The 27,807-nt window shown below is 43.0% G+C and overlaps 1 protein-coding gene across 1 annotated transcript; it reads right to left on the bottom strand.

The window, feature by feature from the left end:
• Window positions 1-46: 46 nt before the first annotated feature.
• On the bottom strand, window positions 47-23,519 carry GINM1 (glycoprotein integral membrane 1). Its single transcript, XM_039240951.1, has 8 exons — window positions 23,339-23,519; window positions 17,354-17,413; window positions 17,087-17,183; window positions 8,637-8,788; window positions 7,935-8,091; window positions 7,003-7,136; window positions 4,813-4,976; window positions 47-752 (listed from the first exon to the last, which is right to left on the bottom strand). Exons 1-8 carry the CDS (start codon window positions 23,456-23,458, stop codon window positions 641-643), a joined length of 996 nt encoding a protein of 331 aa, XP_039096882.1. The 5' UTR covers window positions 23,459-23,519; the 3' UTR covers window positions 47-640.
• Between the last annotated feature and the right edge of the window lie 4,288 nt (window positions 23,520-27,807).

Here is a 27,807-nt window from a genome sequence, read left to right as displayed (position 1 = left end):
AAGAAGTTACTTCTTGCCTGGGAAATGCTTTTAGATCAAAACTCTATACTGTTTTCCTCAAAAAAAGTTTATTTTGGGGTGAGAACACATCACTACTATTTTTAAATCCTCGTGCATTCAAGGTCTAAGTAGTCTTGGTACAGGATACAATCAAATCATGATAGGTTTCAGTGATTTTATATGGAGTCACATACTTACTATAAAGGCACATTTTACTGAATAAAAAAATAAGTGTTAAATTCTTGAGCTTTTAAATTAGAATTTCATAAAGTGCTTTTCATGAAGTCTCATGTTCTAGTAATTAAGTGGATATAAATCCTTTACAAAGGCACCTTGAAAAGTATTGGCACGTGGCGTTTCGTCTTGCCCTTTTGTTTCTTTTTGGTAATTTGGAAGTTTCTTCACGTCTTCTCTTCCACTTCATTTAGATTTTTCTTAACAATTCATCATCTGAATAGCCAGCCCTGTTCTAGAATAAGGTGAACTTTAACATGTCACTTTAAAGGTCAAGTTTTAGGCAGTTTTAGGAGCTTAGCAATTTCCCTGGTGTATAAGCAGATTCTTAACGATTTAAACGAAATTCAGGTGGCAAATTTAGAGCCAAATGACTAATTCAGAGTCCATGACTTGAGATGGTGTTTTAGACACATGTTTTATCTTCAAGGTTTTTTTCTCTTTTCTCAGTATCATCTGGAAATAAGTTGATAGCTGTCACAGATACAGTATTTGCTTTATCCAATTGAAGAATTCCTCTGAAATACAAAGATAAAAATTAACCATTTCCTCTGTCTATAGTTTGGTAGTAAGAAAGGCCTACCTACTTCACGGTTATAATTAAATGTATACCTGGGGTTAAGTGCTTTTGCTTCATTTTATTTAGTTTATAATAGCTGGGCAAGCTCTGAGTCCAAAGCTCGCTTTAGCCGAACTGACAGCGAACAGAAAGGTGTTAGGGGAGGTTCCTCACTTACACGGCAGGTGGGGACAGGGCCGGGAAGTACAGGTCTCCAGGGCAGACACACCCCAGATGTGCACAAGTTGGTCTAAAAGACCAGGCCCAGCAGCTTTGTAACTGGTACCACTGGGATGCAACCTTATCTATTTAGACCGCATTTTCCCTTTTTCTCCTCAAGTGCCTGACCAGGGAGGAGATCTCTGGATTGTATCCTAGACCCTCTTTGGCAAGTTCAGTGTCATCCCAACCGAGATGGCAGCAGAAGGTAGTTGTTTATGGAGCTCATCAAGCTGAATCTACAAGTTCACAAGGAGAAACTGTAAGAACAGTTGTAACCATGTTTTGAAAAAGAAGGACGGGGGGGGTGAGGGGGGACGGCTGCTGGTTTTATGAAGGCAGAACAGTACTTAGGAGTGCGCCGCTGGCACGGTACTAGACGAAGGTACTAGACGAAGCGGTGGGAGAAGAGGGTCCAGAGAGAAGAGTAATGTAAGCAGGAATCCAGTTCATAACAGGGTAACGTTCCGACTCAGTGGGCACATTATAGCCGGAACAACAGCCTCTCTGGAAAACAAAAACTCAGAATTCTAGCTTAATCTATACACAAGTGATGGTAAAAATGTTTTAAGATGACAAATAATTTTAAGAAGGGAAAGGTCTACTTAAGAAAAATGTAAAACCCTTAAGAGCCACAAAGGAAAGGCATGGGTTGCTCTAACCCCAAACTTAAACTTTGTCCTTTCCTTTTTTTTCTAAGGAGGCCTCACACCCAGCACAGATCCCATTGAGGGCTTTGGCTCACGATCCCGAGATCAAGACCTGAGCTGAGATCAAGAGTCAGACACTTAACTGACTGAGCCACCCAGGCACCCCCCAAACTTAAAATTTCTGTATGATACTAGAATTTAGAGCAAAAGATAAATCGCAGTCTAAGATAGAAAAAAAAAATTGGAATAGATACTAAGTGTGTATAACAAATAAAGGAGCTCCAATGATTACAAAGGGCAGCACAACCGGAAAATGACCAAGGCGATAAGCACGCATGTCACGGGAGAAACACCCAGCCCGCTCCCCGGGGATGCTCGACTCGGCCAGGCCGCGGCTGGCAAGTGGGAAGAAAATGCAAAGTAACTGAAATGAGATACTTCTGTCTCCAGCAGCAAAAGCAGAGCAGATTGCCGTCAGGTGCCGACAAGATATTAAATACATAGATTTTAAATACGTACATTCTTCGACCCAGCAAATTCACTTCTAGGGATCTATTCTACATTCAACACCCTTGTGCAAAGAGATGCGTGTGCATTTAAGATGGACACCAGAGCGGCCCTGGAGAGAACGTGAAACTGGAGCTTCCCTGAGTGTCTAGTGGAAGGGTGGGTAGGTGGCAGCATATTCATCCCGTAGAACACTATGCAGCCCCGGGGGGAGTCAAGAAGCTTCCCTAGGTGTGGGCACGAGAGCTCTGAAGCCCACGTTCCCCGACGCACAGACAATCCTGGGGCGGCACTGCCACCTCGGGGGGTAGTTTCCAGTTCCGACGTGAGACTGCTACACTGTCCTTTCAGTGAAGTCCGATCTTCGCAAAGCTGGATGCTGGCAGTTACTGTGGTAAGAGACAAATACTGTACGAAAGCTAGTGTTGAACAGGAAATAGGGTGGAAGCGTCCAGTCTGATTCTTAGAGATTTGTGTAGTGGCCTACAGGCGCATACGTCTCACTGGAAAATGTACATGTATATGTGTGTATGTAATTAAGAATTAAATAGACATTTTTTCTTTTAATTTCTGGCCTAGATCGGGGCACCAGGAAAAGATTACTGGCACACTAAGAGTGCTGTGTAACAAGAAGGTTTAGGAACTTCTGTCATTAAGTGAATAAGGCAATTTGTGGGGCAGTTACGGCTCTAGGATAGGATGATCAACAGTTACAATGACCTTAGCATACATTTATACATACAAATTATACATATATAATTACATAGCATACGTTCATACATACAAAGAATTTGGATAAAAGATGCACACCCTAAAAGTTACCAATGATTCCCCCTAGTGACAAGAACTAAAGAACAGGGAAAAGAAAGAGGTATTTTAACTGCTCTCTATATTTCTGCATTGATGAAATCTTTTACTACTAGAAAGTATCCTTAGTACATCGGCCATTGATAAAAAGTACCACTGCAAGGGTGCCTGGGTGGCTCAGTCTGCTGAGCGTCCCCTTGGTTTAGGCTCAGGAAATGTTCTCACATTTGTGAGTTCAAGCCCCACGTCGGGCTCTGCACTGACAGAGCAGAGTGTGCTTGGGATTCTCTCTCTGTCTCCCTGCCCATTCCCTGCTCTCTCGCTCCCTTTCTCTCAAAATAAATAAACTTTTTTTTTTTTTTTTTAAAAACAGAATACTGCAAACCTGGTTTTTAATTTACATTCTTTTTCCCACAGAGAAGCCCATAACAAAACATTTGGTAAAAGAACAATAAAAAGAACTATAACACAGTTTTCTGTGCAGGTTTGCCTAAAAATGTTCAAAAAAAGTCCTGAGCTTCCTAGCAGTCAAAGGAAATAGAAAGAAATGATGAAGTTCCAGAATTTACAGTTTTAGAAAGAAAGGGGAAATGTGAATTCTTCAGGGGAAACCAAACTAAAATGTGGGAGGGGTACTAACATTTCTTTTCTTTTTTTTTTTTCCTAACATTTCTTAGCAGGCACTTCGCTTGCAATACGGCCTCTTAACAACCCTTTTAAAGGAGGCATTAGTTCAATGTTAAACAAAAGAAATGGGAGCTTTGAAGACCTTAAGCAAGTGGGAAAGTGAATGTTTAAATTGGGTCTTTTTTTTTTTTCTATAAACCCTATGGTCTTTCCAACATAGTACAATATAGTTTAAGCCAAAAATTGTGGTTGTCTCTAATCTACTGAGATTTACCTCTACTAAGACAACTAAAATGACTATGTAACTAATCTTTCTTTCTTCTTTCTCTCTTTTTTTTATTTAAACTCCCCCCTCAACGAGGGATTCCAACTCACACCTTAAAATCAAGCAAAGCTGCATGCTTCAACCGACTGAGCCGGCCAGGCAACCCTGTTTAACTTGCAAAAATGCTAACAACAAATTCACTTTTAAATTTACAAGATAAGTTCTTACGGTTAAAAACATCAAGCTGTACAGAAAGGGAAGAAGTGAAAGTCATTCTCTCGATCCCTGCTCTCATCCTTAGGCATTAGAGATTACTTTGGCATCCCAGAAATGTTCTGTGCTTTTATATACATAATACTTTTGTTTTATGCAAATGAAATCAGACCGTTATACAACGCTGTTCCCCACCTACTAGGCTTGGGGCTGTTTGCATCTCACCTGCACAGAATCCCGCTGCGTGTGTCAACCACTGGTTAGTGACTCCCCACAGATCAACGGTTCGGACGCCTCCTCTCCCGCGTTCTGTTAGGAGCGGTGCCGCCCCAGCCACCGCGCCAGTCCTCTCAAATCCACATCATTTTAGATTGGTGGTGTGAGGTAGGGAACACACAGGGAGGCCCTCATTCTGGTTGCTAACCTAACGCTGCACTTTCCAGTACAGACACAGGCTTCCACTCTCTCTCACACTCAGTTCTTAGAGAGCAGTCTGTCTTGTTCACGTCTGCACGCCCAAGGCCAGTGTCTTGTTCACGGTTGATACCCAGTAAGCACCTTAATCGTGCGACAGGCGGGAGATGAGCTAAAACAAAAGCGGACATTATTTCCCTCCCGCTTGCCTTACAGCCTTCCTTATAGTTACAGATTTCCTACTTTAAAACACAGTAAAGACAACTTGCTTTTTAATTAGTAAAAATACTAATGTTTCAAAAATAAGAAATACTTACTTGTATTCACAAACTGGGAAAAGCACCTTTAACACGGTTATTACCACAGCTGCTCCTAGAATTCCAACCACCATGACGTTCAGAAACATGAAGAACACAGGAAGAACACTGCTCCAGAATCTACACAGATCTTTTCTGAACTTTTCCATCCACTGACACATCACCTAAGAAAGGAGTTTTCATTAGATGAGCCAAGTATCATCTGATCTAAGAAACTTTAAAAATTATGGTCTAGTTTGGGGCCCCTGGGTGGCTCAGTCGGTTAAACATCCGGCTTCGGCTCAGGTCATGATCTCACGGTTTGTGGGTTCGAGCCCCGCTTTGGGCTCTGTGCTGACAGCTCGGAGCCTGGAGCCTGTCCTCAGATTCTGTGTCTCCCTCTCTCTCTGACCCTCCTCTGCTCACGCTGTCTCTCTCTCTCTCTCTCTCTCAGAAATTTAAAAAAAAATTATGGTCTAGTGTAGGTTGATGATAAAATTCTGTATTCTGATGGTGATGCTGGTTACACGGGTGTCTACATTTATCAAATCTTATTTTACTGTACATTTTAAATGGGTGCATTTTATTTTAAAATGTATCTTGATAAAGTTATTTACGGTTTTAAAAATTATGTTCTAGTAACACAGGCACAGGAATGTTATTTTATTTATTTTATATATATATATATTTTTTATGTTTTATTTATTTCTGAGAGAGACAGTGTGAGCAGGGAAGGGTCAGAGAGAGAGGGAGATACAGAATCTGAAACAGGCTCCAGGCTCTGAGCTGTCAGCACAGAGCCCAACGCAGGGCTCGAACCCACGAACTGCGAGATCATGACCTGAGCTGAAGTTGGACACTTAACCGACTAAGCCACCCAGGTGCCCCAGGAAAGTTATTTTATCATCCTTTACAATTATTTATACTATTGTCTATAAATTAAGTGAAAGTAATTGCTTGGTTAGTCTACGCAAAACAGACCAGAGGCAGCAATGAGTTTCCAGTACTCGGAGGACAAGAGCAGGAGAGAAAGGCAGACGTGTTAGTAGCCTTTGGTCCAGAAGGGGAGTTCGCTGTGCACAAATACAGTGACTTTGCTTAGAGTCAGAGTCGACACTAAGGTGCACGTGGACGGTGTGGGCTGCCTTGCCATGAGGAAGGGAGGTAGACACGGTCAGGGTGATGGCATTCAGGCAGCAAAAAGCGACCTGACCCTTTCTAGCAACCCCAAATAAGTAATCTCAACCTTCAGTGGGAACTTCAAAGAAGTCTCTGGAATCTGTTGAGACTAACCACAGACCTTGCTCACTTAAATTGAAATTATTATGAATATAAGACCTAGCTCAGGGGCGCCTGGGGGACCCAGTCAGTTAAGTGTCCAACTTTGGCTCGGGTCGTGATCTCACAGTTCGTGGGTTTGAGCCCCACGTTGGGCTCTGTGCTGACAGCTCAGAGCTTGGAGCCTGCTTCAGATTCTGCGTCTCCCTCTCTCTCTGCCCCTCCCTTGCCCACACTCTGTCTTCTCTCTCAAAAATAAACAAAAGAAAAAAAAAAAGAGAGAGACCTAGCTCATACATATGGAGAAATCAAGATACTCAGCATGAACCGTACATATATTCTCAGGCAGCCTTATAATGTCTTAGTGATCCAGGAATACTTAATACGAACAAATACACACTGTGTTTGTACCCAGTTTATTTAATCCGAGTAACGACTGCATGGTTTTACAGATTTAAGGAGATGCCCCACTGTACAGATAAAGTGGGGTTAGAGAGACCAGGAACTTGTCCAAGATCACACCACGAGTCAGGGGCAGGACCAGGACCCAGCCCCATGCCATCTGACTCCTGGCGTGTACTCTGAACCAAGCGTGCTCCGTCACTGTTCAGGATCCTGAGGGCACCATGTGTGTTTGTGCGTGTGTGCGTGCGTGTGAGGTGTTGGTCAGAGAATACATGGGAACGTGGGAATGACTCTGGACGTGAAAAGCCCCCCCCCAGAATGAAATCCAATGACTTGATAATCACGTAACTATATTATTAAATGAAACTTGAAAGGAAACAGGGATACCTAAAAATATCACACCAAAACAGCGATGAGCCCGAGATTAACGTTTCATACTTCCAACCCTCGTGGTTTCCGCCTCACTTGCAAGGTTATTTCTTCCAAAAATGCTTATCATATACAGAGAACCCCAAATCCCCGGCCTACCTTATATGAAGACGGAGGCTCTCCTCTGAGAGGGGTCTCAGGCAACTTGCCCGGCAAAGCGCCTTCGTCCGCGGTGGTCTCCACACTCCCGGTGAGGTACTGGCTGGCGGTCTGCAGCGCACTGACGCCCTCGCCTGAGGAGGCAGAGCCGAGTCACCAGAACGCCGGGCGCACGCCGGTGTCTCTCCTACCAGTTCTAACCTTACCAGTCCAGAAATTTGTGGGACACTAAGAGCACGTGTTTTGCCCCGGTAGAAAAAACATGACATTTGATTGTCCAGATTTAAATGCCAGATAGGAGCCCTACACCAAAACAGCTATGAGGAGCCACACCAGTTATGATTCTATTATCCAGAAAGTCAAAGCTCCAAAAAGTTCCATGTTTCAACGGGAAGAATGAACACTTCTTTGTCTCAATGAACCTAAACAATATTCTTTTTTTTTAAATGTTTATTTATTTTGAGAGAGAGCAAGCACGCACGAGCGCGAGTAGAAAAGGGGCAGAGAGAGAGGGAGAGAAGCCCATGCAGGCTCCATGCTGCCAATGCAGAGGTCAACATGGGGTCTGAACTCACGGACTGTGAGATCATGACCTGAGCCGAAATCAAGAGTCGGATGCTTAACCAACCGAGCCACCCAGGCGCCCCATAATCAATTTTCTTATTGTGTATTTTGTGATGACCGCCCAGAGGAAGAGTAGATAATTATAAAATGTCACTAACCAGTCATCACTGATCACTTTTTTGTGATCACTTTCTATTAAGACCCAAAACAGGTTCCTAACGTTCTTAGAAGGACATATAAAGTAATAGGCGTTGTAAAACATTTCTGAAAGAAGCCTACTTCCAAAGATATTAACTACAATTAAAAAGCTACCCACTTAAAAAAATAATAATTTCCTTAATACTTTAAGTAACAGTCTTTTAAAGTACCTTTTCTGGAGAGGTTAGGCAGGGTAAATAAAACGTCACTGTCTCGGGAAAGAGAAAACAGCATGCTTTCTTCCAAAGGTAGGGTGTAGCTTGAGTGCCTGAGAATTCCCTGGTTCTTAACTAAAATGTCAATTTCAGTAACTTCCTTCTGTTGAGCCTAGGAAAGAAAAAATGAGCAATGACTCTTTGTTTGCAATAATGGCACAACCCCGTAAGACTCTAAAACTAACTTTTCCTCCTTGATCTCTTTAACTAAAACGCTTACCCTCACAATCACGCTGTATTCCCCTCACTTGGAGGCATTTAATCAGCAGCTTTAATCTGAGTGTGTTAGCCCTCAGAATTACAAGGCTTGCTCTCCATTCTACTTCGTTTACTTAGACTTGGCCAGAGGACAAAGGTAGCAGAGCCATGAACCAAATTCAATCTTTTCATTCACTTTTCTGTTTACTAATGTTTACAATATTTTAAAGTGATATAAATATGTACAAATATAATCAGTGTTTTAAAAATGAATACTTCAAATGGTGAACAAATGCTAAACCAAGTAAAAAAAAATTCTAAGTGACTGGCTACAGGCAACATTAGGGTACAGTTCTTCCTTATCAAGTCGATGTAAATGATAAAATAATGGAACACAGGCATAACACTTAGCACAAATCTTTACAATTTAATTCCCTATTAATAATCGTACTCTCTTACTTGTTTTCCATCAATCTCTACTACCTCTTCTTGAATGACAATTAGTTGCAAACTGGAACCAGACGTCATAGGCCACTCGTGAACTAAAATCCTTACACTGACAATTCCAAAATATTCTTTTTCCTGCAAATTTTCCAGATTTTCATTCTTCACTACAAAAAAAAAGAAGTAGTGACAGCTTTGAACAAAAATTCCACCAAACCTGTCACTGAATTTGATTACTTTGAGGACTTGTGCATGGAACAAGACTGTTGTGTAACAGTTTCTTTGCCTTTCTTCCTCTCCAACTTCACTGATGTTACAGAATTTAAGAAAATAAAGACAACTTGACAAATCCTCACGATGTTCACAGTCACGGGAAAAGGGAAAAGCGCCTGGTGGTCTGTAGACCCCACCGCAGTAGCAACATCACTCTTCCTGTACGGAGCTCGTCAAGGAGGAACGAACGAGGCATAACTACTTCGAAAGCAGCCGCAAGACACAGCCAATCCCTGTTTTAGTTGGGGAAGTACCTTCATCCATCCATTCACTCATTCACAAAATCCAGGGATATAAGGGGCCCAGGCGGTAAAGACACTGAGTTTTTTTCTCAATTCTTTCTCCAGTAAATGAGCTGTTGCTACTGGAAAGGGCAGGCATGGGGAGGAGGAGGGGAGAGCCCTGCGATTACTCTCCACCAATGGACGATGGGGTAGGATTAGCTACTGGCTATGGTCCTCTTGAGCTAAGATCTCCCCAGTCCACACCAGTGGAGGTGTGGTGTGACCGTTGAGCTGGTCTACAGAACCAGCAGGTACCCTATTAAGGTAGAAAACACTACAGAAAACGACAAATCAATATAATTCAATGAAACTAGTGCAAAAGGAGCACTGAGTTTCTCAACTGTTAGTCCCTCAAATGCTATCATATGAGGATTGTTAGAATAAAAGGAACCAAGAAGGATATTCTGCACGCAAATCTAGCTCTTTAAATCGATTCAGGGGGCGCCTGGGTGGCTTAGTCGGTTAAGCGTCTGACTTTCGCTTAGGTCATGATCTCGTGGTTCGTGGGTTCGAGCCCCGCGTCAGGCTCTGTGCTGATTGCCAGCTCAGAGCCTGGAGCCTTTTTCAGAGTCTGTGTCTCCTTCTCTCTCTGACCCTCTCCTGCTCACGCTCTCTCTCTCTCCTAGAAATAAATAAAAATATTTAAAAAAAAATCGATTCAGTGCTTGTACAGGGCTATTCCCTTTATCTGGAATGTTCTCTACTACTCCCTCTCTCCTCATCCATTTTTGATAAACTACTGAGGTAGTTCTAGCTACTGTATCCCTACATTGCAGAGTTTGTGCTGTTTTTCTTTTTGAGAGAAAAGAGTGTGCGTACACGTACGCACCTGGGTGGGACAGGACAGAGAGAGAGAGGGAGACAGAGAAGCCAGAGCAGGCTCCATGCCATCAGCACAGACCCTGACACGGGGCTCAAACTCACAAACCGTGAGATCATGACCTGAGCCAAAGTCAAATGTTCAACAGACTGAGCCACCCTTGGGTGGCCACCTTGCCTTTTTTTTAAGCACTTTCTCGCAGTGTAGCCCTTCACTTATCAGCCTGTCTCCTCAACTAGGCAATGTTCCTTTTTTTTTTTTAATGTTTTATTTCTGAGAGAGAGAGAGAACAAGGGAGGGTCAGAGAGAGAGGGAGACACAGAATCCGAAGACAGGCTCTAGGCTCTGAGCTAGCTGTCAGGACAGAGCCCGACGCGGGGCTCGAACCCACGAACCGTGAGATCATGACCTGAGCCGAAGTCGTACGCCTAACCGACTGAGCCACCCAGGCGCCCCAACTAGGCAATGTTCCTTGACAGAACGCATTAAGTTTACTGTTCTATGGCTTTTGTTCAGCTGTGATTCCACCCAGAATTACTAATACGTAATTTAAACTAGATATGCCCTCATAAGTTATCAATACTGTTCAAATACCTGGTCAAGTGGCTGTCAATCCTAACTATGCACCAGAATCAACTGGAAAGCAGTACAGACAGCCAGAGCCTCATCCTAATCTCAATAAACCAAAATCTCTCAGAGGTACGGACTAACATTTCTAACTTTTTAAATAGTAGAGACATTTCCATTGAGAACCAAGTGACCTACCCCTTTAGTACAGCCCAAGCGTTCACAAAACTGGTTCTCCTAGACTTCGCTGTTTCCATGAATAAATTCACCCATCTCCAAACCAGCAAAGACAAAAGTTACTAGGTTACATTTGATTTCTTAACCCTCATTTTCTGTATCCGGCTCGTTGCTTCCTTCTGGTCATTCCAGGTCCAGTTTCTCTCATATCTGTCCTTTCCATCGCCCCTCCCCCACCACCCAACATGCAGTTCATGAACTACTTACTGTTATAATACTTCCTGAGCTATTTGCTTCCTTAATCTTTGCCCCTTTAAGCCGTTCATACAACACTGCCAGATTATCCTTCTGTAATAGAGTTTTGATTACACAGCCTCCTTGCTCAAATGCCTCCAGCAGCATCCCTGTGAGTTTTTTGGTAGTTCGCTGAACGGTCCTTCTGTAGGCTCCGTAAGGGGGCACTCGTTGCTCCCTTCTCTCTGGTCTGCCCACCTCCCTCCTATCTTCTAAGGCTCCTAACTGTAAAACTTCCCCTCTTGTGGTGCATCTCCGCGTCTTCCCTGTTTGCCCATCGGCCTTCTCAGAGAAGAGCAGGCTCCCTGTTAGCATATCTGTACGTCCAAAGGCTGGTGCGCTAGGGCGCAGGGGAGTCAACGGATGAGAAAACGCAGTCTTAAAAATACATCAGAGTGGTGAGTCTTCAGTCCCCAAATCTGGTAACTGTGCTGCAGAATACAATTAAAGTAAAAACGACAAAAGCCCTTGATATTCTGACTTTCCCTACTGTGGTAGGCAGCTTTCAAAAACAGCTCTCAAGGACCCTTGACCCCGATAATTCATGTCCCTGTGTAATTCCCTCCCACTAAGTGTGGGCTGGACCTGGTGACTTGTTTCACAGTAACAGGGATGGAATGGCACTTCTGTGATTATAGAAGGCTAGGACTTCTGTCTTGCTGGTACTCTTGCCGACAGTCTCCCCTGTCCTCTCACTGATAAGGCCAGCCACCATGTTGCGAGATGCCCTACAGAGGTCCACGTGGCAAGGGAATGACGCAGGCCTCCAGCCAACCTCCTGTGAGGCCTCAGTCTAATGGTTCACAAGAACGATGTCCTGTCAACACCGGGGACGAGCCAGGGAGCAGATCTTCCCCAGCGGAGCCCTGAGATGACCGCGTCCTTACGACAATGCTAGAGCCAGAGGCCCCAGCTAAGCCAAGCTCGGATTCTTGACCAAAAGGATCCATGAGATAATACTGTCACTGGCTCCTAAGTTTAGGATTACATTGTTACACAGCAGTAACGAATACAACTACCAAAGAAGACTTTTTTAAAGAATTAAAAGATTTAAGGAAAGAAGACTTTTTTGTCGCTGTATTTAACGTTTGGAAGATTCTTGTAACTGCTAAGATGGGCATTTACTTCAGCTATCAAAGAAACTCACTGCAACGACTGGGACGACTAGCAAGGTGGCTGGAAGAGAGACAGCACCAGGCCACACTCTGTAGCAAATTCCATAATGGATATAACATCAATAGAATGATTACTTAAACCAGTAATAGCACTTCTTTTCCTAGCTAGGAGCAATTCGCTTGTTGTACACCAACTTTCTTACTAAGCCACTAAAAATGGTGTAAAAAAAAAATAAACACACTGGGTGCCTGGGTGGCTCAGTTGGTTGAGCATCTGACTTTGGCTCAGGTCACGATCTCATGGTTCATGAGTTCGAGGCCCTCATCAAGCTCACTGCTGTCAGTGCAGAGCCCACTTGAGATCCTCTATCCCTACCCCACCCCCCCAAGGGCATACATATACACCCATAACTCAAATCTGTCCAGAGGCACCAGAGAGCTTTTAAAAAGATGGCCAGTGACCCCACAAGGTACTGCTGATGGCCGAGCTGAACAGGCAGAGGAGCTGGAAAGCTCAATAGAAAGCAGTGACAGAGAGAAAGCAGTGACCGGACGACCTCGGCAGTCTCATTTAGAGGGGCATAAAATAAGATTATGGCTCCAAAGGTATCCAGGACTTGGGACAAGACCCTAGAGAGAAGGGAAGCACGGAAGTAAGCCAACATTCCGTGCAGTTTCCCCACGGAAACATTTGCTGCTTAGTAAGTGGGGCTGGTTGAGGAGCCAAGCACACACCTGAGACACTGAGGAGAACTTCTGGAAGGCTCAGAACAGCACTCCCAAGCAGGAGTTCGGCACCCACACAGGGAGGGGCCCTCATAAACACCCCAAGTTATCACGTGGGACCTATGACGAGCTACATCTGAGGAACAACAGTTAATGAGAAACAGACGAAGCCTCACAAAGATGAGAATCCAGCCTTCAAACAGTCTACTCCTCAATTTAAAAATTAAGGTACTCTGCCTCTTAATATCATGACTGCCAGGGACTAAAGTAAATCCTCTTTGGAGTAAAATAATATTATCCAGAGCCTTTATAACTTTTCCTACTTAGTATCAAAAATAACAACACATACTGGAAGAGAAGCATCAAGAGGGAAAAAAAACCCTGGTGCCTGGGTGGCCCAGTCAGTTAAGTGTCCAACTCTTGATTTCGGCTTTGGTCATGATCTCATAGTTTGTGAGATGGAGTCCTATATAGCATGGAGCCCACTTGGGATTCTCTCTGCCACCCCCAACCCGCCCTCCCCTGCTGGTGCTCTCTCTCTCTCAAAATAAATAAATAAACATTTAAAAAAAAAGGAGGGGGGGAACAAATCCAAAGGGACTAAAGAAATTAGACTGGTCAGACATGAACTTCAAAGTTACTGAAAGTAGGGGTGCCTGGCTGGCTCAGTCAGCAGAGAATGCAATACTTGATCTTGGGCTTGTGACTTAGAACCCTACACTGGACATAAGAGATTATTTTTTAAAATAATAAAAAAATACAGTTACTGAAAGTAATAGGTTCGAGAGAATCTAAGGTAAGATGGAGAATTTCACCAGACTAGTCTACGCTATTACAATAAAAATTAAAATTGAAAAAGAATTAAAATAAAAAATAAATAAAGGGTGGGCCCATATCCGGGGCCCAAGTGGGAGATGATAAAGCAAAAAACAAAAAAGAAGAAGAAAGAAAATGGAAATCCTAGAAGCAAAGTTCAGTAAATAAAATTAACTCAATTAGACAGAGCTGACGAATTTGTGTGGAGAGAATGGAAAGAAAAAAAGGATAGTGAAAAAAGTGTAAAATATACATGGAACCCTGTGAAAGTTTCAAACATACGTGTAAATTTGAAGCAAGAAGAGAATAAGAAAAAGGATGAGGAAGTAGCACTTGTTCAAAAGATAATGGCCCCAAATTTTCCCAAGCTGACAAAAGGTATCAAGTCACAGATTAAAGAACCACACACCTGGGCATGTCACAGTAAAACTACTGAAAACCAAAGACTCAGAAAAAAATACCGAGGACAACCAGAAAAAAGGCCCATATCATCCCCAACAGAGGAATGAGCCCGACACAGACTCACAACAGAAACTACAGAAGTAAGAAGACCATGAAATCAGCCTTTAAAATGCTAACTTATGAAGTACTAACTTATATTTCCATACCCAGTAAAAAAATCCTCTTAAAATGAAGGCAAAATAAAGATGTTTCCAAACAGCAGCTCACATAATTCACTGCTAACAAATCTGCATTAAGGGATTTCATAATCCCCTTCTAAGGGGAATTTTTTAGGCAAAGGGAAAGTGACCTCAGAGAGGAACACAGATACTCAGAAAGGAATGAAGAGCGAGGGAAAGGGTAACCATTAAGGTAAAAATAAATGAGTTCTGGACTACACAAAATAATAAGAACAATTATGCTGCAGAATTATGGGTGTGCTGTATGATATTAGGGCTTGAGAACACAGAGTTGGAGCCCCTGGGTGGCTCAGTTGGTTGAGCATCTGACACTTGATTTTGGCTCAGGCCATGATCCCAGGGTTATGGGATCGAGCCCTTGCACTGGGCTCTGTGCTGAGCCTGGAGCCTGTTTAAGATTCTCTCTTTCTCTCCCTCTGCTCCTCCTGCCCCAACTCTCTCTCTACAATTAAAAAAGAAAAAGAAAAAGAAAACACACACACAAAGAGTTAAAATGTATGACAATAACAACACAAAAGCAGAAAGGGAATAAATGGAGTTTATGTGTTCTAAGGTTCTTATATTGTTTGGGAAATGATAAAAATACTAGTTTACTGGTTTTAAGGGTAACCATTAAAAGAATAGTAAAATAAAATAAAAACCAATATGATAGAGGGGAATGATGAAACAAAAAATAAATTAACCAGAAGAGGACAGAAGGAGAAAAAGGAACAAAGAACAGGTAGGACACAAATAGGAAACAAATAATTAAGAAGAAAGATTTAAATCCAATATATTAGTTATTACATTAATGTAAATAAATTAAAATCCCAATTAAAAGACAAACTGACAGACTGATTTTAAGAAAACATCAGTGTATGCTGCTTATAAGAGATTCACCTTAATTGTAATGACCAAGAAAGACTGAAAGAAAATGGAAAGATACCACCTCCCTCCTATCCACCAGGCCAAAACCCAATTATTGTCAAGATAACAGTGGTAAAGCTGATTTTAACACAAAAGTATCAGAGATAAAGAACCCCGTATAATGATAAAAAAGTTGATTTAAAGGAAGACATAACAGTAAATCTGTATGAATTTAGTAATATTGTGCCAAAATATAGAAAAGCAATAATTAACAAAGGCTAAGACAACAGACAAATCTACACAGTGGAGATTGTAACATACCATTTTCAGCAACTGCCCAGGCAAGCAAGCAAACCAATCAAAACAAATACGTAATTCCATAATATATGAACAACATGCTTGGCCAAATTTTACCTGACATACACAGATCATATCCAAGTAATTATGTGCTGTACCTCCTTTTTTTTTTTTTTAATGTTTTAGCATTTATTTTTGAGAGAGAGAGAAAAAAGCGCCCGGGTGAGCAGGAGAGGCGCAGGGAGAGAGGGGGACAGAGGATCTGAAGTGGCTCCAGCAGCGAGCCCAATGCGGAGCTCAAACTCACGAACCCTGAGATCATGACCTGAGCCGAAGCTGGATGCTTAACTGACTGAGCCACCCAGGCCCCCCGATGGACTTTCTTTTAAAGGACGCATGGACATCACCACTTACTAACACTGACCATCTGTCAAGCCACAAAGCAAGTCTCCAATTGCAAAGGGTTAAGATTACACACAGTATAGGGGTGCCTGGGCGACTCAGTCAGCTGAGGCTCTTGATTTCAGCTCAGATCACGATCTCATGGTTTGTGAGATTGATCCCACATTGGGCTCTGTGCTGAGGGTGGAGCCTTGCTTGGGATTCTCTCCCTCTCCCTCTGCCCTGCTCGCAGAGCACACTTTCTCTCTCTCTCTCTCTCCAAATAAGTAAATAAACATTAAAAAAAAAATTATACACAGTATAACTCTAATGATAGAGGTGGAAACAGTAAAGACAAAAGTTCCAAAATGTTTGGAAATTAAGTACTTTAACTTCTAAATGAACCACAGGGACAAGGGAATATCACAACAAATAATTTGAAAACACTATGAATTGAATCGACAATAAAAGTACATAATACATCAAGTGTAGAATACAATTGTTTGGAAAAAAATTACTGCTTTAAATGCATATATTAAAACAGGTAGTAAAAAAAAAAAAAAACAGGTAGTAATGCTATACATATTTCTCATATTCTTTATTTCCTTCACATACTACGGTACAATATAACATATCTGCTTGTCTTTAAACAATTCAATATTTAAATTTTTTTAATGTTTTATTTATTTCTAGGAGAGAGAGAGAGAGACAGCATGAGCAGGGGAGGGTCAGAGAGAGAGAGGGAGACACAGACTCTGAAACAGGCTCCAGGCTCTGGGCTGGCAGTCAGCACAGAGCCCGCCATAGGGCTCGAACCCACGAACCACGAGATCATGACCTAAGCGAAAGTCGGATGCTTAACCGACTAAGCCACCCAGGCGCCCCTCTCTTTACTTTTTTTTAGATCTGGGATAAGCACTCTTATCTTCCAAGATTTTGCCTCCTACTTGTAATCTCCACTTAGGAGCTTCCTCTACTTCCTTACATTGATGTCAATCTACCAGAAATGCAGCTCCAATCAATGCCCATCTCATGAAAAAGAAATGTGAATATGCCAGGAATGACCAATGTAAAGTAGGATTTGAATTTTAAACACATAGTATTATTATATACTCCAGTAATGATGCGTATTATTAACTTAAAATGGAAATACACCAAAGAACTGGATTTCACAAATTTAGTATTACTAAAACTGGAACAATTATGGAAATAATTTAGTGGTACTCACCTATCGAAGTCTGACAGCTTATTCGGGTGACACCACTATTGACAGGCAAGTCATTTACATATACCTGTCCACCCTCGTAGGTTACGTTAAGAATAACCTTAAAATAAAGCAGCACAGACATTAATTCCAATTGTTTATAAATGATGACAAATTCTTCGTGTAAAGAATGCATGATCTAACTAAACTAGATGTGCAGACAAAAATAACAGAGGCTACCTAATCCTTAGCTAAGTGACATATTAAAAACATAATCAGAAGGAGACAAACCTGTTCTGTAGACACCTCCCCATCATCTTTCAAGGTAGTTACATTAATTCTGAGGCTGTCCTGCAAAATACGTATAAATTGGATAGGTATACATTTCACAAAATGAGAATAACTCAATTCTTTTTCTTTTCCCTTCAATTTTATTTATTGTATAATCACTTATAACATCAACATTTTTTAAAACCCAGCATTTTTTATGCCCTTATTCACAATTCCAACTTTTCATAATCTGTATTTCTTCTACTTAACTGTGAACTATATCACCTTTAAGAGCCTATAATATGCAAATGTAAACTTTAAAAGAAAAGATTAACACACATATACCTACTACCTAGGTTAAAAACTAGAGTACTGTCCACACCTTATAAAGTGCCCCCTCTCAATCATGTTCTCCTATTCTCAGAAGGAATCCCTAGACTGCCTTCCATATTAATCTTTTCTTTTTTTTTGGAGAGAGAATGAGAGCGTGGGAGCTCACAAGCGGTGGGTGAGAGGGGCAGAGGGAAAGAGAGAATCTCCACACTGAACATGGAGCCTGATGTAGGGCTCCATGACGTGACCCCGAGATCATGACCTGAGCCAAAATCAAGACTACTGACACCCAGGCGCCTCTTTTGCTTATCTTTATAGTTTTACTGTCTCTCTCTCTCTCTCTCTAAACGATATATTGTTTAGTTTCATCTGTTTCTTTTTTTTTTATGTTTTATGTTTTATTTTATTTTATTTTTTATTTTTATTTATTTCTAGGAGAGAGAGAGAGACAGCATGAGCAGGGGAGGGTCAGAGAGAGAGGGAATCATGGACTCTGAAACAAGCTCCAGGCTCTGAGCTGGCTGTCAGCACAGGGCCCAATGCGGGGCTTGAACCCACGAACCGCGAGACCATGACCTAAGCTAAAGTCGGACGCTCAACCGACTAAGCCACCCAGGTGAAACAGTTTCATCTGTTTCTGAGCTTTATGTAAGTGGAACAATTCTGTATGTATTCTTCTGGAAATTCTTTTATTTAAAACTGTTGATGCATGCAGCTGTGAACATTTATTTACAGTACTGTATAAAAAGCCCATCAAATGATTACCAATTATTTGTTCCACTATCAATGCGCATTTGAGTTGTTTCCAACTTTTTTGTTTTCATAAACAAAATTGCTCTAACCCTACTTAAATGTGTCCCCGAGTGCCCATGGACAAGTGTGTATTGTGCAGTTTTAGTGCCTCTCAAGGCATGCTCAAAAGCAGTTACTCAAATATTTTTTTATTTACTTTTATTTTGTAAAAATTTTTAATTTTTTATATGTTTTTATTTATTTTTGAGAGAAAGAATGTAAGCAGGGGAAGGGCAGAGGGGGAAATACAGAATCCAAAGCAGGCTCTAGGCTCCAAGCTGTCAGCACAGAGCCTGGTATGGGGCTCGAACTCGCCAACGGTGACATCATGACCCGAGCCTAAGGCAGACGTTTAACTGACTGAGCCACCCAGGTGTCCCAAGTTTATTTATTTTTTTAAGTTCATTTATTTATTTTGAGAGAGAGGGAGAGAGCAGAGAAAGAAAGGGAGAGAGAATCCCAAGCCGACTCTGCAGCATCAGTGCAGAGCCTTATATGGGGCTCGAACTCACAAACTGTGAGATCAGGACCTGAGCCGAAATCAAAAATCAGATACTCAACTGACTGGGCCACCCAGGTGCCCCAAATATTTAAGTTTATTAACGACATGCTTTCTATAAAGAAGAAAGCAGTATTAATTCACCAATACTCAAAGGAATTACAATGTGTCATTTGTAAAACAAATCCTTCCCCTAAATTTATCCACAGATAGAATCTGTTAATCTAGAATAAAAAAATATTTTGTGGGGTATTCTTAACTTTGAAAATTATTCATACACAAAATAATATGTAAGTGAATCTCTTGGCACTGTGACTACTTCCAATACTTTATATATTTCCAACAAAAGAGAGAATAAAACTGAAGTGATTTTATGAGGTTGAGGTAATCCTACCCAAAGAACAGGATTCTATACTGAATGTTGAGGCTCACTGTGATACACCTGCCAACTTACGTAGGGGCCTATGAAGCTTCGGAAGCACCCTGGCTTTCTCCTGGCCCACGCTTTTCTAGAATTAAGCAAGGGCTAAAACCAACACACTCATCCTTAGAACAAACCAACATTCAGTAAGTCATCAAACTGGTGGTTATATTTTTTTGTGTTCTAATTCCAGCCAAGAATTCTTCTTTTCAAACTAGAGGATCCGTTAACTATAGACTATTGTTTCTTCTAAGAGCCCAGAGAAAACCCTCCAATGATGGTATTCTAAGAAACCTTTTTATAGCTTCTGCTTTGCAGCAGTGAACATACACTATATAACTTGTAATTTACTGCACTTACATATATCACTTGCCTCGTAAAATCTGGGATTTGTAAAAGACAATTAACAGATGCTATCATGCTGTATTTTGCAAAGAACCAAATTCAATTAAATTTTTTAGTCCTCCCGAATGATTTCATTTCAGAAGAGATTCTAATCCCTTACTACCTCCTGGGCCTAAATTCAGAGATAGGTCATATTTCTTGCTCTCCCTGAGAGCCTCTAACTGAACTGGAAGTTCAAGCTTGTGAGCAAGGGTGGCAGATACTTAAAAAGTGGGTGGCAGAATTGAAGTTTCTACCCACCCATTTTCAATTCTTCCTCTAATTCCTTCACTCACAAGATGCCCAGCTGGTACACAATGGCCTCCTAAGGACAAAAGATAATAGATACTTGGCTTAAAATAAATGAATTATGTCTGAGGGAAGTACATGAAATAAATATTTACACATATAAGAAAATAAGTGCAGGGGCGCCTTGGTGGCTCAGGCAGTTGGGTGTCTGACTTTGGCTCAGGTTATGATCTTGCGGTCCTTGCGTTCAAGCCCTGTGTTGGGCTCTGTGCGGACAGCTCAGAGCCTGAAGCCTGCTTCGAATTCTGTCTCCCTTTCTCTCTGCCTCTTCCCCACTCACGTTCTGTCACTGTCTCAAAAATAAATAAACGTTAAAAATTTTAAAAAAAAAAAGGAAGTGTCCTCTGGATGCCTCCCTTTGGTAACCAAGTAACTTTAATATTAGAAGAATGTACTTTAAAATTTGTATTATTTTACAATCTGGGTAGCCTCAAGTTCTAACAATTGGAGATGTACACAAAACAGAAAATGATTATACTCCAGTAGATCTGAGCCACAGAGGGGCTATGACAAAAATTTCCCTCACTTCAACCAGTTTTCTTACATTCAGATGAGGTTAGCTACAAAAATGAACAGATGAACCGATATGTCATAAAGTAAGTCCAGGGATGCCTGGGTGGCTCAGTAGGTTAAGCACTGGACTCTTGATTTCAGCTCAGGTCATGATCTCACAGTTTGTGGGACTGGTGCCCTAACAGGGCAGAGCCTGCTTGGGATTCTCTCCCTATCTGTCTCCTCCCAGCCCACCTTCTTTCACGCACAAAATAAACAAACATTAAAAAAAAAAAGCAAGTATAGTGAAACATTAATGGCAGTCTAAGTTTGCACTATTCAATACTGTACCCACTAACCACATGTGGCTTTAAATTACATTTAAACTCACTAAAATTAAACAAATAAAAGTTCCTCAGTCATCCTGGTCAGCCACATTTCAAACACTCATTAAGGACAGTAAGTTACAGTGGCTACTGTAACGCAGAGAGCAAACACCATCACTCCACAGTGGTCTACTGGACAGCACTGATCTAATGTGGGGTCCACTGTAAAATGGTCTGTACATTTGAAAATTTTCACAATGAAACTGAATAAGTTAGCTGAAGAAGCTTCAACTCTTTTTAATTTTTTTTTAATGTTTTATTTATTTCTAGGAGAGAGAGAGAGACAGCGTGAGCAGAGGAGGGTCAGAGAGAGAGGGAGTCATAGACTGAAACAGGCTCCAGGCTCTGAGCTGACAGCACAGAGCCCGATGCGGGGCTCGAACCCACGAACCGCGAGATCATGACCTAAGCAAAAGTCGGACGCTTAAATGACTAAGCCACCCAGGCACTCCTCTTTTTAATTTTTTTAATGTTTTATTTATTTCTGAGAAAGAGAGAGAGACAGTGTGAGCAGGGGAGGGCCAGAAAGCGAGGGAGACACAGAATCCGAAGCAGACTCCAAGGTAGCTGTCAGCACAGAGCTGCACACAGGGCTCGAACCCACGAACTGTGAGATCATGACCTGAGTTGAAGTCGGACTCTCAACCTACTGAGCCACCCAGGCGCCCCAAGAAGCTCCAACTCTTGAAAAGCTCTTGGAAAGGCTTCCTTTCCCAAGAATGAGACTCTCCCTCTCACGGTTCAGCATTCTTTCATCTATGAAATTCTGAGTTTAGATCTGGACTTTCCAAAAGTGGAAGGAAATCATCATAAAAAGGGAGAACTGAAATGAACTCACTGGCCCCACAGTGCAGTGTACTTTCAGCTCGCAGTCAAAATGTATTTTTCTCAGACTATAGGGACTCAAATGTCTTGGGGCTTAGAAGTGATTATGATGAATCTTTAAAATTTGGAAAACAGTGTATTTCCGGAATCTCAGGAGTCATTTCATTTGTACTTGGTCTCTTAGTGCTTGCCAATCACATTCACATTGTGACCAGTTGTAACTGTGGTCCACATACAATTTCAGATACAAGTGGTTTTTAGGGCTTGCATTGTTGTGGCTTCTTGAAATGCCCCAGCAGAACTGAAACTGACATACACTCATTATTTTTGTTCCCAGGGAGAGTAATGTCATTGAAAATTTAAAAAAAAAAAAAAAAAAGTGACAATTATGGTGTAAGTCACCCCTGGACGTGGAGTATTCAAGTCTTGCCCAGTAAGAAAAGGTATAGCTATATTGTTTCTTTTCATTTTGGGAAAACTCCCATTTTATTTATTTATTTTTTTTAATGTTTTATTTATTTTTGAGAGAGTGAGAGAGAGAGACAGCATGAGTAGGGGAGGGTCAGAGAGAGAGGGAGACACAGAATCTGAAGACAGGCTCCAGGCTCTAAGCGAGCCGTCATCACAGAGCCCGACGCGGGGCTCGAACCCAGGAACTGTAGATCATGACCTGAGCCAAAGTCGAACATTTAACCGACTGAGCCCCCCAGGCGCCCCGGAAAACTCCCATTTTAAAATCTTCAAACTTTTCCCAACCAAACAGGCACTTGATGAACTGCAAACGCTGGTTTATTTCAGCATGACCCCCTGGCAGAAACGGCAAGAACGAGCCACCCTCTAGTACAAGGATGCAGTGGTTCTCCGACTCAGCCGGCCCCGGCTTCACCTGGAGGGCTTACTGAGAGACACTGGTGGGCCTCACCCCCAGAGCATGGGACTAGTGCGTTTCCAGCAGGTTCCCAGGGGATGCTGGTGCAGCCGGTCCCGCCACGCTCGAAGATCCACTCCTCCTAACACCCACCAAAGGGACGACGTCAGGTCTCCAGCCCTTCTCCCGCCCCGTCGGCCCGGCGCAGGCGCACCCCGGGGCCCTGCCCGCCGGGGCAGACAGGTGGCCCGGAATCGTTCTCGTTTTCTCACCGAGCCGCTTCTACCTTTCCCGTGCACATAAGGCAAAAACACCGCCTTGCCCAGTCCTACTCTACCCCGGGAAGGCGCCATTACAAAAGGCTGAGAGCACTTGTGGTCGGGTACTTTCGACGGCAAAAACCCCCTCGGGCTGGCAACGGCTGGGGCTGTTGTTAAGAATCCCTAAGTGTCGCTGCAGAAGGCTGAACCGCACATTAAAGAGCCCTTTTCGCTCTCTCGCTTCCTCCCGGGCCGCCCCCATTTCCTTGGGTGCTTCTCCCCACAACTCTCTCAAGCGCCCGGACCCCCGCCCCTGGCCCGTCGGGCAGGGGTATGAGGAGGCATCGACGACGACGCCGCAATCCCAAGGCTCTGGCCCGGGCCTCGCCGGAGGGTCCGGGCGGAGGAGCGGCCGAGTCGCGCCCGCCCTGCCCTACCTTCGGGGCTCGGGGCGGCAGGGGCAGCTCATGGGTAACGGTCGTCAGCCACCCGGCGGCCGGCAGCGCCGCGAGAAGGAGCAGCCGGAGGGCACACGGCGTCGGCGGAGAGCCCTCCATCTTGGACAGGCCAGCTGCGGCGGACGGCCGGGAGCTCAGGGCCCAGCCAGCCCGAAGGGCGGGGACGGGGCGAGGCTACTAGGGGGGCGGGACCCTGAGAGGCGGGGCGGGACCCTGGGAGGCGGGGCCGGAGCGAGACGGTCTGGGGAAGGAGCCGGCGGCGGCGGTGGGCGGGGACTCGGGGGAAAGCGGGCTGCGCACGCGCACCGCCGCGGAACGTCGAGGGGCGGAGTGAAGCCCGGGAAGGTCCGATTTCGTCCTTAGAGTGGAGGTGTGGGTTGGAGGGAGCTAATAAGACAACGGAGTGAAAAGCTTTTCGATGCCGTGATTTTAAAATTAGTATATTCTAGCAAAATTAGTATATATATGTATGTACAAAGCTGTAGCTGTGTGTATGTATTTTGCATAAATAAAATGAAAATAATGGTAATGTAGGTAAAGACTTGTGCATTATAAACAGTATGTCACGTTTAGAGGTGAAATTTTATTAGCTCGGTAGTTCTCACCCTTGGCTGCACCTGGGAATTGCCTGGACAGTTTTAAAAATTACTGACTCTGGGGTCTTCTGGGGCACACGAGATTCTGATTTAATTAGTCTGGGCTGCTGCTCAGGCGTTGGTAGTTGTTAACAAGTTCCCTAAGTGATTTATTGTGACAGGGTTGAGGATCAACCACACATCGAATGTTCAACATTCAGCGTATCACGGAAGACCGCACAGGAACAACATTCTCCGCAGGAAACCAGTCTACAGGGGCTCTGGGGGCCTTTCTAGTCAGTTTCTTAATCTACAAAATAAAGATGATGTCTTCCCCCTTATTTATTACTAAAACATATTTTATGCAACTCTCCAAAGCAGAGAGTGCCAAGAAAGTCAGGCATTTCAGATTATAGGTTTGCATATTGATTGAGAAAAACTTGGAGACATTGCCATTCAAGGCAGAATAAGAAATGTTTAGCCTTTTTTCCAAAGTAAAACTTTTGACTTGGAAAGAACCCAAGCCACTTTTCTCTCTTAGCCGTTCTTTTATCAACCCCTCTCCCCATGCCTGCTTTTCTAGCTGGGGTAAATTTTAAAATCTTTGTGGTATACTACAAAATCATTCCACTAACTCCTTGCCTACTATGAGATACGCAAGGACATTATTAGCTTGCAAGTGGTTTCTGCAATGAAGTCCTACCCACTCTTGGATTCCAACTACAACCCCTGGGGTTTTCACTCTATTTCAGACTGCCAGGATTAGAAAGAGATTAGCACATATGACATGTAGATTTGCATAATTTTAACTGGTAACATATGTATAAGATTATAAAGTACCTTTACATGAAAAAGTGGATGGGGAAGATGCAGTAGTCTGTGGTTTTGAACAGAGCCCTCCCCATAGTCTGACCATCCATTATTCTTCCACTTGTCTGTCTCCATAGCTAGGTCTGAGCTCCGGGAAGGCTTTGGCCAAACACAGTAAAAAAAAACCCTGCTCGCTTAGGGGTTTGTTGGAGGCTTCGGCACACACCAATAACCAATTCTCTGCCACACCAGCTATGTCCTACAATTTAATTCTGACAGCATCTACTTAGAGATGGCATCCGATCCCACAGGGTAAAGGCTCAGTCCCATGAGACAGCCCATACCTACCTTCACCCACACACACTTCAGATGCCAGTTGCAAGCCCAGGTTATTCTGACCAATCAGCTACAGAGCAGAGGTTCCAAAGACTCCCTCCATGGACTAGATTAATATGCTGGAGCAGAACTCGGGGAAACACTTACGTTGATCAGTTTATTAAAGGATATAATAGAAGGTACAGATGAACAGCCGGATGGAAAGAGATGCATAGGGTAAGGCATGCGGGTAGGGACAGAGTTCCCATGCCCTTTCCAAACATGCCATACACGTCCCCCTGTTCACCAGGCTTGAAGCTCTCCAAACCCTATACTTATGGGCTTTTAACGGAGGCATCGTCAATCACTAACTCCATTTTCAGCCTTTGGGGCATCTGAAGAGAATCAGGGGTAGGGCTGAAAATTCTAAGTGTCTAGTCACATCGTGGTCATTCTGGTGACCAGCCCTCATCCAGGAGCCAGCCAGGAGCCCACTAAGAGTTACTTCATTAGAACAAAAGACACTCCAGTCACCCAGGAAATCACAATGGTTTCAGAAGCTCTTGTCAGGAACAGAGTCAAAGACCAATATTAGACGTGCCTGGCTGACTTAGTTGGTGGAGCATGTGACTCCTGATCTTGGGGTTATGAATTCAAGACCTACACTGGGTCTAGAGCTTACTTAAAAAAGAAAAAAAAAAAAACAATATTAGAACAAGAGATGCTCCTACTATTCTTATCACTTAGGAAATTACACAGTTTTCCGGGGCTCCATGCCAGGAACTGGGGGCAGAGACCAATACGTATTTTCTGTTAATTCACAGCATGTCTTTTATATGAAAAACAATCAATCCAGAGCCCATATTCTGAGTCCCCTCCTTTACCAGGTTGCTAAGGTTCAGGAGGCAATATTCCTCTGTCCTAATCATCCCAGAGCCAGGTACCAGACAATTAGAGATAACCTATATACCCCAGAGCCCGCTGCAATTATTCAAACTAGCCAACTCAGTCTGTTTATCCCACCTTGTCTCGCTTTCCTCATAGAAACCACAATATGAACTTTTGCCTATAGTTTCCTCTTGGCTCCTTCCACCTCCTGACCAACTCTGGTAACTTTCTATTCAGCCCTGCATGGCATGTGTGCTCCTGCCTGCCTTGGGAACTGTGAGTAACCATTTTTTTTCTCTTAAGTTTATTTATTTATTCTGAGAGAGAACAAGAGAGAGCAGTGGAAGGGGAGAGAGAGAGAGAGATTGAGAGACAGAGAGAGAGAGAGAGAGAGAATCGCAGGTAGGCTCCTCGCTGTCAGCATGGAGCTGAATGGTGGCTTGATCTCACAAACTTCAAGATCAGACCTGAGCTGAAATCAGGAGTCAGATGGAGCCACCCAGGTATCCCCAAAACTATTTTTTCTTTCTTTTTTTTTTCAACTTTTAATGTGTTTTTATTTATTTTTGAGAGAGAGGGAGAGAGAGGCAGCATGAGCAGGGGAGGGTCAGAGAGAGGGGGAGACACAGAATCCGAAAACAGGCTCCAGGCTCTGAGCTGTCAGCACAAAGCCTGATGCGGGGCTCAAACCCACTAACCATGAGATCATGACCTGAGTCAAAGCTGGATGCTCAACCCACTGAGCCACCCAGATGCCCCCCAAAACTATTTTTTCAATGGCATTCATCTCCTGACCTTTGGCTTCATCATACATGAATAATAATAAAACCTACATTCTACTTTTTTAAAGGTCTTTTTTTTTTTTTTAAGTTTACTTCTTTATTTTGCGAGAAAGAGAGAGGGTGCAAGGAATGGGCAGAGAGAGACAGAAAGAGAAAATGCCAAGCTGTCAGCACAGAGCCTAACACAGGACTCAGTCTCATGAACCCTGAGATCATGACCTGAGCCGAAATTAAGAGTTGGACGCTTAACCAACTGAGCTACCCACGTGACCCAAAACCTGCATTTTAAAACACCATACTAGGGGTGCCTGGGTGGCTCAGTTGTTAAGCATCTGACTTCAGCTCAGGTCATGATCTCACAGTTCAGGTTTGAGCCCCACGTCAGCCTCTGTGCTGACAACTCAAAACCTGGAGCCTGCTTCAGATTCTGTGTCTCCCTCTCTCTCTGCCCCTCCCCTGCTCATCCTCTGTCTCTCTCTCTCTCTCAAAAATAAATAAAAAATTTAAAAAAAAATCCCACCATACTAATGTCTACTGAAAAGATCAATGCTAAAATAATCACAACAAAGAAACGGCAGCTAAAGTTCTTGACAAGGACAGGCAGATGAAGAAGCAGGCTTTTCAGCCAGCTAAAATTGTCCTGAAGCCCCTGGACTGCCACTGTTCCCGATATCTTACTGTAAATGTTATGACAGAAGTGACTGACTAGGATGAATCTCAGTTCACCAAACTGAGATTTCTTAGTGTGTGAGGGGAGAAAAGCAGGAAAAGGAACAGAAGTTGAATAAAGGAAATCATGCTGGACTTGTCAAACATGTGAATACTTCTACAACATATATGATCATAAATATGGTGTGTGTGTGTGTATTTTAAATAGGCTTCACGCCCAGCATGGAGCCCAATGTGGGGCTTGAACTCATGACCCTGAGATCAACATCTGTGCTGGGATCAACAGTCAGATGTTTGACCGAGGAACCGGGGCACTCCATGTGTTTTTGGTGTTCATATATTTAGTCATTTAATAACAGGACTTTACTTTTGACAATTTTAGTAAGGCTAAAGACTTAAAAACTTTTTT

This window comes from Hyaena hyaena, unplaced genomic scaffold, assembly GCF_003009895.1.
Source record: "Hyaena hyaena isolate Hyena2069 unplaced genomic scaffold, ASM300989v1 scaffold_184, whole genome shotgun sequence".
Lineage (NCBI taxonomy): Eukaryota > Metazoa > Chordata > Mammalia > Carnivora > Hyaenidae > Hyaena > Hyaena hyaena.
The sequence above is the reverse complement of the archived record's forward strand: the minus strand, read 5'-3'. Positions and strand labels throughout refer to the sequence as shown.

Excerpts from the sequence above, each read along its gene's own strand:
- GINM1 (XM_039240951.1), bottom strand. The coding sequence starts at position 23,458 with ATGGAGGGCTCTCCGCCGACGCCGTGTGCCCTCCGGCTGCTCCTTCTC. Across the intron at positions 8,789-17,086 it reads AAGCTGTCAGACTTCGATAG|TGAAGAATGAAAATCTGGAA; the intron begins GTGAGTACCACT and ends TTTTTTTTGTAG. Across the intron at positions 7,137-7,934 it reads GCCTAACCTCTCCAGAAAAG|GCGAGGGCGTCAGTGCGCTG; the intron begins GTACTTTAAAAG and ends CTGCCTCCTCAG.